General features: G+C 37.8%; 1 protein-coding gene across 1 annotated transcript; it reads left to right on the forward strand.

Moving 5' to 3' along the window:
• The first annotated feature begins 8,712 nt into the window (after positions 1-8,712).
• LOC143228602 (zinc finger MYM-type protein 1-like) lies at positions 8,713-9,765 on the forward strand. The gene has a single exon (XM_076459828.1). It carries the CDS (start codon positions 8,713-8,715, stop codon positions 9,763-9,765), a length of 1,053 nt encoding a protein of 350 aa, XP_076315943.1.
• Positions 9,766-10,190: the final 425 nt, after the last annotated feature.

A 10,190-nucleotide genomic window follows, 5' to 3' on the forward strand; every position in this document is an offset into this window, starting at 1 on the left:
TGTGCAGCAAAAGAAGGCTTAGATGAATTCATTAAAAGTTCGGGTAGGTAACTATTTGGAATATCTTGTCTAATGAGTCCAAAACCTGTTCTTGAAGTTGAATGGTCCAGCTGTAGAATCCACCAGACACTCAAGTGAACTGCAACTGGAAAACTGAGATACAGTCATGTTCAAGTTGTGCAAACGGTTCTGACAGATGGAAAACAAAGCAGTCCATCAGGTCACATTCAAGGCTCGCAATAGATGGACTACTTATACAGATGGTCTTCACTGTTTGAATATTAAAGCATATCTTACAATGGATTTTGCAGGTTATGAAAAGATTATCTTTGAAGGTTCTATGAAAAATGATGAGGCATTATTTATGAGTGAGAAATATTCTTATTCTTAAAGAGATGGCTTCTATTATATAACATATGAAGTAGTAACTTTTAACCAGTTATAAAAGAAGAAACCTTCAGTGGCAGCTGATGTTTATACATTTTGAGTGGACTATCTAAAGATACCTCCAACACCACAAGCTCCTTCCTTGCTGAGGGTTAACTAGCTATTCACACATCCTGGAATTGTAATGCATCCATCCTGGTTTCCAGTGAACACATACGAGGTCAGATCAAAAAGTTCAAAGACTTCTTCTGTTACAGGTACCAGAACAGAGGCAATGAGCTTCACTGAGGTGTGTACAAAGTGTAGATTGTGATCTACCCCACAAACAAACCATTTCTTCAGACCTTATACCAGTGTTGCGAAAAACTTTTTCAAAGACAGATGTATCACTTGTCGTAATAAAAATGGACAGAAAAGAAGAACAACGTGTTTGCATCACGCTTTGTGTGAAAAATGGTAAAGGAGAAACAGAAATTCTCGAAATGTTACGAACTGTTTTTGGTGATGACTGCTTAAGTAAGGCTGTCGTTTATCAGTGGATAAACCACTTTCGCGTTCTGGGCGACCGTCGACATAGTCCATTGATGAAACGGTCATTAAAGTGAAATAAAAAATTCAAAGTGATCGATGATTAAACTATCCACAAAATTGCTGATGAACTGGACATTTCCTTTGGATCGTGTCAGGCGATTTTAGCTGAAAACTGGATGAGTCGAGTATCTGCAGAATTTGTTCCAAGGCTGTTGACGGATGACCAAAAGTTTCACTGTCGACAAGTGTGCGAGGATCTGAAAAGAAGGCTAGAAATTGATCCTAATTTCATCAACGTCATTCGAGGTATTGTTCATCATGAAGTCGTACCTCATGACCAGACAGTTGAACAGGCTTTTTATAAAGAGGTCTTTATTCGCTTGAGGGAGAAGATTAGAAGAAACCGCCGCGAGCTGTTGGAAAATGGTCACTAGTTTCTTCATCACGACAAAGCGCCTTCACAAACTTCTGTGTCTATTCAAGAATTTTTGGCAAAAAAAAACATTCCTATGATACCATCACCCTCCGTATTCTCTTGAATTTTACCTCGTGTGATCTGTTCTGTTCCCAAAAGTCAAAATTAAGTTGAAAGAAAAGAAATTTGATGACATCCCAACCATCCACAATAATGTGAAAGAAGAACTTAGTCGCTTAACAGTTGAAGACTTCCAACATTGCTTCCGTAAATGGCAGGAACGTTGGAACAAGTGTGTATCAGTTGGGGATTACTTTGAAGGAGATGGCATATAATACTGATATATGTACATTATTCTTCGGAATGAAAGTGAAGTCTTAGAACTTTTTGATCACACCTCGTAGATCAAGCTCCAGAAAACACACCAAAGAACAAAATGTTACAGCAAAATCTTTACTTTCTTATGCTCCATAGTTAACATAGTATCAGATTAAACCTACTTTGTAAACGTTCACGTAAAGTGTTCTGAAATTTTATTATACTGTACATCAATGTCAATGTCCATGTTTCTGAAGAGCTGTCACGTTAATAACGATATTTGAGACGACTGTTACGCATGTAAAACAAGTAATTAACGTAAGATACCAGCGTGATGTCACACATAACATCTCAGTAATATTTCTGTTTCGGTGAATGTAATGGAAAGTATGAGTGCAGATGAAAGTTTTATGACGAGGTTTAATTAATGTATTTTGGACAGCTGTCATTTAGAATATAGTAAACAGAACATAAACAAGATCAGCGTTCAAAAAGTAATAATTTAGTAGATTATAGCATTATAAGCACTGTCTATGTCATCAAATCGTACAATAATCAGTAATAAAAGAGTCTAATAATGAATAAAAATAAGCTCAACAATAAAATCACTAAGTTTAACAAACAGTTTCCAGGGGAACGAAATGAGCTCAACAATAAGATTAACAAAGAGTTTCCATAGGAACGAAATGAGCTCAACAATAGGATTAACAAACAGTTTCAATGAAAACGAAATGAGTTCAACAATAGGATTAACAAACAGTTTCCATAGGAACGAAATTAGCTTAACAATAGGATTAACAAAGAGTTTCCATAGGAACGAAAGGAACGATTAACAAACAGTTTCAATGAAAACGAAATGAGTTCAACAATAGGATTAACAAACAGTTTCCATAGGAACGAAATTAGCTTAACAATAGGATTAACAAAGAGTTTCCATAGGAACGAAATGAGTTCAACAATAGGATTAACAAAGAGTTTCCACAGGAACAAAATGAGCTCAACAATAGGATTAACAAACAGTTTCAATGGGAACGAAATGAGATCGAGAATAAAAGTTAATAAACAGAGTTTCATGGAAACCGTTGTCTCTCTGTTTTGTCACATTGATGAGTTCTAATAATGTAGAAAGGGATCTTTGCAGTGACCTGTGGAAGAAAAAAGAAAAATATAAATTGTCTTCTTTAACACCACGGATTTGAAATCAGAAAAGGACAAATTAAGAGAAATGTGAAAAAATGCAGCTCACGTAATTTTTATTATAAATATTAGGTGTACTGTTAACAAACGGGTGTTTTTAAGCTTTTAATTTTGGTTAAAGCTGTAGTTAGACATGCTGTCAATTGTGTTGGTAAATTATTTTGCACTGCATATAAAAGATTTTGATTAATTATATATAATTAAACTGGTCGAATCTCAAGAGGCTCTGTCATGTTTGGTGATTAGGACACTGAATCTGTGACCAAACGTACTTTCTCTCTTTCATCCGTTGGGGCGTTAAATATTACGATACATCTCATTTTCCTTTGTTAGAGAGTAGCTCAAGAGTTGGCAGGTGTTGGTATTGGCTAACTGCGTTCTCTCTAGTCTATCACTTCAAAACTAGAGACTGTTGGTGCAGATACATGTCGAATAGCTTCCCACGAAATTTCAACAAACAACAAATTCGTGAAATATTATTGAGATTACTGTCGAAAATATCGCTAACGGCGAGAGTACCACACCGATGAATCAGTGATTTCTAATCGTTATAAACAAGAACATTTACTCCTGGGCAAAGTTTAGCTATGGTATACGTAGTTATTTTACTTTGCTAAGAAGTTAATGATAAATTATTAGATTAATTTAAGAAATTAACGATAAATTATTAGATTAATTTAAGAAATTAACGATAAATTATTAGATTAATTTAAGAAATTAACAATAAATTATTAGATTAATTTAAGAAATTAAGATAAATTATTAGATTAATTTTCCATCTTACTTTATTTTTATAATTTTTTTTATTCCACAACATGTTTACTACGCTAAAAACCGGGTTTCGATACCCGTAGTGGGCAGAGCACAGATAGCCCATTGTGTAGCTTTGTGCTTAATTCAAACCAACAACAACAATTCACAATATGTCAGTCGCAGAACCGGAGTTTCAGGCAGTTGAGCCTCCACATACAGCCCTATGATTATAAATACTTTCTTGTTCAGAAACCTCCAGAATATTTTCTTGAAATTTTGAAACACAGTCTGCAGATGTTTTATACACAATGGTAGAACAAAGTACTTTGTTTATGTTTAGGACATTTTTGTTATCTCCGAAGGCGTTTTTAGCAGATATTGAAAAAAAAACACGAATTTTACTGTTTGTGATTACCATCTCGTTAAAGGTTATCTATTTATTGGTGTAAAGTAGGAGTCACCTGATGAAGATAGTAATAAGGATTAGAGGTATCGTTGTAATAAAATCAAGTAACGAAGGAGGATTAGAGGTATCGTTGTAATAAAATCAAGTAACTAAGGAGGATTATAGGTATCGTTGTAATCCGATGAGGCTGTAAAGGAAGATTAAAGATATCTTTATAACCTGATGAGGTTAGCAAGGAGCTTTAGATAAATCCGTGTAATCAGGTTAGAAGTGGTTTCGTAATCCAAGTACACTGTTTAAAGCAGAGTAACCTAACAGTAATAATAGTCTTCATCTGAAATCAATATACTTCCAACCTTGATCCCATAACCCAGAATTCAGGGAAACGACCAATGTTTCATGTGAAATTTAAATGAACTAATTACATTTTAGTTTTGTTTTTAGTTATTGTGGAATAAACAGACGATATCGAAGAAAGCCATTAGAGATATGATGAATGGCATGATAACATCGATGGTTTATAATCTGAATGTAAATCATTTAAAACATTCTCTTTTACCTCCAAAACGTTTCTCATCATAAAACTTCCAAACTTCATCAAGTGTGAATCGTAAACGTTTTGCAACTCCTAAACAGATATTTCTATTGTGTCAATTAAATGTTTCTTTACATCGCCTGGTATGGCCTGGTATGGCCTGATGGTTAAAGCACTCGACTGGTAATCCACATTGCACCCAACATGCTTGTCCTTTCAGCCGTGAGGGCATTATAATGTAACGGTAAATCCCACTATTCGTTGGTAAAAAAGTAGCCCAAAAGTTGAAGGCAGGTGGTGATGACTGGCTGCCTTTCCTCTAGTCCTACACTGCTAAATTAGGGATGGCTAGCGCAGATAACCCTTGTGTAATTTCGCGCGAAATTCAAAAACAAACAAAACCATCTCCTTGTTATTGGTTTAGGTTTTCTGTACTGAATGCTAGGTAGGCGGAGTTTACTTTCAAACACTTTAGGGTTAACCACTAATAAATTTACTTAGTGTTATTATATATGCTACTTTTTATGATAATCTCCAGTGTAGTCAGTTTACATTATTTCTGCGCTATCTACTTGATAAACAACGTGTGCGTAAGTCAAAACAAGCCAAACTGTTACAACGATAGCAAAGTGCCGGCCGCAGCGAGTCTTGGTACACATGTCTATTGTTTTATATCATTTTGTTGACTATGTTTGACTTTAATCAATATTCTTCTACTTGCCCTTTCTATTTTACTGTAATTTCGTTTTTTTCGCTTTACTCGAATTCAGATTTAATTTGTTCTTTTTAATTTCCCTGTTACAAAATCTTTTTCAGAGTTCGATACTTTGTTGTTTTTAGATTACTCTTTCTACTTTAAAATCAAGATAAATTCGGTAATAACGTAAATAAATGATTTAGGTCCAGGTGCTGCAGGAAACAGTTTGGCTGGGTCGTAGATACACGCACATTTGTCATTTGTATAATATTTCGCCGTTAGGGAAAATTTTAACGATGAAAGGAAACAACAAAACCGGCTATAAACATTTCAAGTACAAAAATATTGATTTTGTTGTTGTTGTTCTTAAACCAAACATATTCTATTTCACAAAATGAATATTTCACCGCACTCACCACCCAAGCTTTTATCGATTTTTAGTTAAAATGTGATTACTATTGAAAACAACAGGACAAACAGCCAATGCACTGGGAGCGAATGACGTAAATCAGCTTCTGAGTTCAGTTGCACTCGCTATGGATATTTTATCATCTCTCACAGAAATTATTGTTATTTTTTGAATTTCGCACAAAGCTACTCGAGGGCTATCTGTTCTAGCCGTCCCTAATTTAGTAGTGTAAGACTAGAGGGAAGGCAGCTAGTCATCACCCCCCACCGCCAACTCTTGGGCTACTCTTTTACCAACGAATAGTGGGATTGACCGTCACATTATAACGTCCAACGGCTGAAAGGGCGAGCATGTTTGGCGCGACGGGGATGCGAACCCACGACCCTCAGATTACGAGTCGCACGCCTTAACACGCTTGACCATGCAAGGCCCACAGAAACGAGCATCAGTTTAAATATTACGTTCTACTAGTTGGCCTAGTTTAATTTTTTTAATGATTGGATGCTATCACGATGAACCATTATTGAATTTAAAATACGAATAAAAATTCTACTTGTAAAAATTAAATGATACACAAATTACACGATTGGTTTTGGTTTTAGGCCAAAATCACGTAACGCTATTAATGAGTTTCATAGATTAACTAGTTTCGTCTTTAGGCCTAAACCAGGTCACAGTTAAATATTTCATAAAATGATTAGTTTTGCTGTTAGACCTAAATCAGAGAAAATGCAAATAAATATTTCATAGGATGACTTTTTCTGCCTTTAAACCTAAATGAGATAACTGAAGGTGTCGACGTTCCAAAACACAAGAAACGTCGATAAAGTTACATGACCAAATTGAAATGAATTTAAAACAGTAAGGGTGTTTAATAACAGTTTGATAATTATGATATGAAAATACAGTGGCGGCGCCAAGGGGGGAATTCAGCCCCCAATGACCCAGCCCCCTCAGCCTCCCCCCAATATTGTTACCTACATATATTCATAAAATATGGAAAACACAATCGTCGTTGTTGCTTAACAATTAACATCAAAGAGACATTGATCTGTAGAACTCAACGTCTTCATTAAGACGGAAGTATGTGTCAATCGTCCCATAGCAACGTACTGAATGCACTGAAACTCTTGCGCTGTATTGCCGCTCCCTGTGTAATACCATTCTATCTTGAGATTTGATGAAGATTAGACAACCACATTGACTTCAAATTACAACAGATCATCAGGGATTTTACTTGATAAACCAAAGGTTTCACAGGTATTTACCCATTAATTTCATTTATCTTTTATTGAAAAGTAAAACATAGCATGCATGTATAAGTGTATTATGTGTAGGTCAAAACTATGAAGCATTTAGACAGTGTTGTGTTCTCTATGAGATCATTTTGCATTGTGTATCAGCCATCCAAAATTGTACTGATGATCGTGGCATACACTTAAAATTGTGGCTTACAATCCAATTAATGTTATACTTATGATTAGATAATAACCTTACGTGTTAACTGACCAAATAATATTTCTAAACAATTCTAGAATGAATTTTGAAATTTTCATTGGGCTATTTAGAAGTGCCTAATTTAATGTAATGTAGTAGTTACATTATTGTAACAGGTGCTTGTCACACTTATGATAATAAGAACAATATCACAATCACAGTTTGACCTGTATGAATAATGTGAACTTATGAAGAAACCAGCCTTTCCATGAAGGTCAACTGTAATTTAGACATTTTGTTTTGGTGCTACTATGACCATTCAATATCCAGGCCGCGGGTTTGCTTTGTTTGAGCGCGCGATTCCCACCTCGAACGCCTTAAGCGTATGATCACCGAGCTGCTGACAATGGTATACGCTCTGGTAACGGCTAACGATCGGCTCAGTCCGATCGAGATCCAGAAGTTAGCCGCACGCCACCCCCCGCTCACTCCCATTAGCTGCCCACAGTTTTACAACATGCCCTATCAAACTATGTTTGTGATCCTGAATTAGCCCTGTAATTTTACATTATCACTACCCTCTAATTAAGTACTTGTGCTATGTGGTTAAAGATAAACACTTTCTCTAACAGTATTTCCCGGATATGTTCTGGATTTTCATGTGCTATTAATATAATTTGGTGATTTCAATGCTGCAGAGCAGTTGTTCGTAATGTTGAACTATGTTTAGTTGTTATTTGTTTCTTATTCATGAAATGACCCAATAGTATGTATGTTATATCTTTCTCCTTAAATTTCGATGTTTAAAATGACTATCCTTTGTAAGCTTTAATGCCAATATAAGGAGAGAAATTCCCATTCATTTCATATAAACTAACACAACTTGGAGGTATGAAGTGGTACTAGCAGTCAGCCGGCTTGGGGGTCACTTCGCGCGCTCTGTATAAAAGGGAGTTATGTTTGTTTACGTGGCTCTCGCTCTCTCTGGTACTCGGCTTCAGACTGAAACACACACTCAATTTGGATTAATAAAAGGAAATCAAAATCAGCGACTCGTTTTCAAACAAGGACATCAATACACAAGACAAGAGTCAGACACCACCCACGAAAACATAAATCGATGATACTACACATAGGGTTGATTATGCAACACTACCTGCTACCCAAGAAAAGGCAGCGAGTAGATGGTCCTACAAACACATGTGGTGCAAGTGAGAAGGACAGTGGTGATCGTGATGGTGAGAATGCGAACGCGACTAGTGCGGGACCCCAGCCACAAGAAAGCACCACTCACACCCAGGGTGAAAAACTACCACCAGGACCCAAGGACCTGAGCCAGCTTCCAGATAGTGGTCCTACCTGTCCAGACTTGAAAAGATACCAGGCCACAGAATATAGCGGCCATTCAAGGTCATTCAACAAGAACTGGCGTGATCAGCACTCGTGGTTGGAGTACTCTGTGACCCAAGATGCTGCATTCTGCTTCGCATGTCGTCTTTTCAGTCACATACACTTCAGTAAAACTGAAAAGTCCTTCACCCATGAACGCTTCTGGAACTGGAAAAAGGCGACTTCACCCATGAAGACTTCCGTAACTGAAAGAAGGCGACCACATTACTGAAGTCCCATGATAACTCTGCAGGACACAAGTTTGCCATGCAAGCTTGGGCAGAGTTTAAATTGCAGAAAACAAATGGTGCAAGAATCCAACATGCTCTTGATGAAAGCCTTGTGCAAAACTGTGGAGGAAAACCGACATTACATAAGAGCCGTGATAGATGCACTGCTCTACACAGCCTGCCAGAATGAAGCCCAGAGAGGTCACAGGGAAGGTAGTCAGTCAGATAACAGGGACAATTTTCTGGAACTTCTTGACATGACTTCCAAGTATGATGAAATCGCGAAGAAGAAGCTGAGTGGTCCTGGCAATGCCAAGTACACGCATCATGATATCCAAAACGAACTGCTTGACATCATAGCTGGAATGATCAGGAAGGATATCAGCAAAGAGGTCATGGAAGCTGAGCATTTTGCTCTAATGGTGAATGAAACAAAGGATGTGAGCAAACAAGAACAGCTGTCCAATGTGGTAAGGTACCTCCACCAACAGAACCTTCACGAGAAGTTCCTGGACTTCACAGCTGCTGAGGGTCTAGATGCAAATCCATTGCTCAAGAAAATCATGGCGACTTTGGCTAAATGTGGTATTGACCATAATGCCTGCATTGGTCAGTGCTATGACGGAGCTGCAGTCATGTCAGGGCACATCAGTGATGTACAGGAGAGGTTCAGGAGAGAGGTGTCTCAGGCTGTGTATGTCCACTGCTATTCACACAGGCTCACCATTGTGCTAGTTGATTGTGTGCCCAACGTACAGACTGTAGCAGAGTTCTTTGTGACAATTCAGAAGCTGTACAAATTATTCTCTACATCGGTTGTGCATGAAGAATTTCTGAAGGTACAGAAAGAGCTTGAACCCGTGAGCGAGCACATAGAGTTGAAGCGACTGTCAGACACAAGATGGGCCTGCCAACATGCTGCTTGTCTGGCTGTGAAAAGAACCCTCCCTGACATTGTGACAACCCTAAAGCGTCTTGTGAAGGGGAACAATGTCCACAGAGCCACTGAATCAATGGGTCTGTGCATCCTTGTAGATCAGCAGTTCGTAATCAGTCATTAGACATCAGTCACCAACCATAGAAAAACTAATGCTGATGACAAAACAGCTATCAGACCACCTCCAGTCACCTGACCTGCAGCTGGCCTCTGCAGAGGACCTAGTACAATCTGTCATCTCTGATCTCTCAGAAATGAGAACTGAAGTAGCATGGAAAGACTTGGAAAAGCCTGCTGAGGATATATGTAAGAAAGTGGGAATACGCACTGAGATGTGCGTCAAGATGGACAGCGATCTACTCCCAGACACCTAGATGAATTCATAACCACATCTAGTACTGGCCAAAGAGATGAACCAACACCAGATGCCAGGAGACACACCTTCTATGCCATCATAGACAGGATGCTCAACGAGCTGAATAAAAGATTCTCCTCTGATGCCTGCAGTGTTCTGATGGGTGCAACTGCATTGAATCCCAAACACTTCAC

This window comes from Tachypleus tridentatus, chromosome 10, assembly GCF_004210375.1.
Source record: "Tachypleus tridentatus isolate NWPU-2018 chromosome 10, ASM421037v1, whole genome shotgun sequence".
NCBI lineage: Eukaryota > Metazoa > Arthropoda > Merostomata > Xiphosura > Limulidae > Tachypleus > Tachypleus tridentatus.

What these genes read in the sequence shown, in the direction of transcription:
- LOC143228602 (XM_076459828.1), top strand. Translation starts at nt 8,713, where the DNA reads ATGATAACTCTGCAGGACACAAGTTTGCCATGCAAGCTTGGGCAGAGT.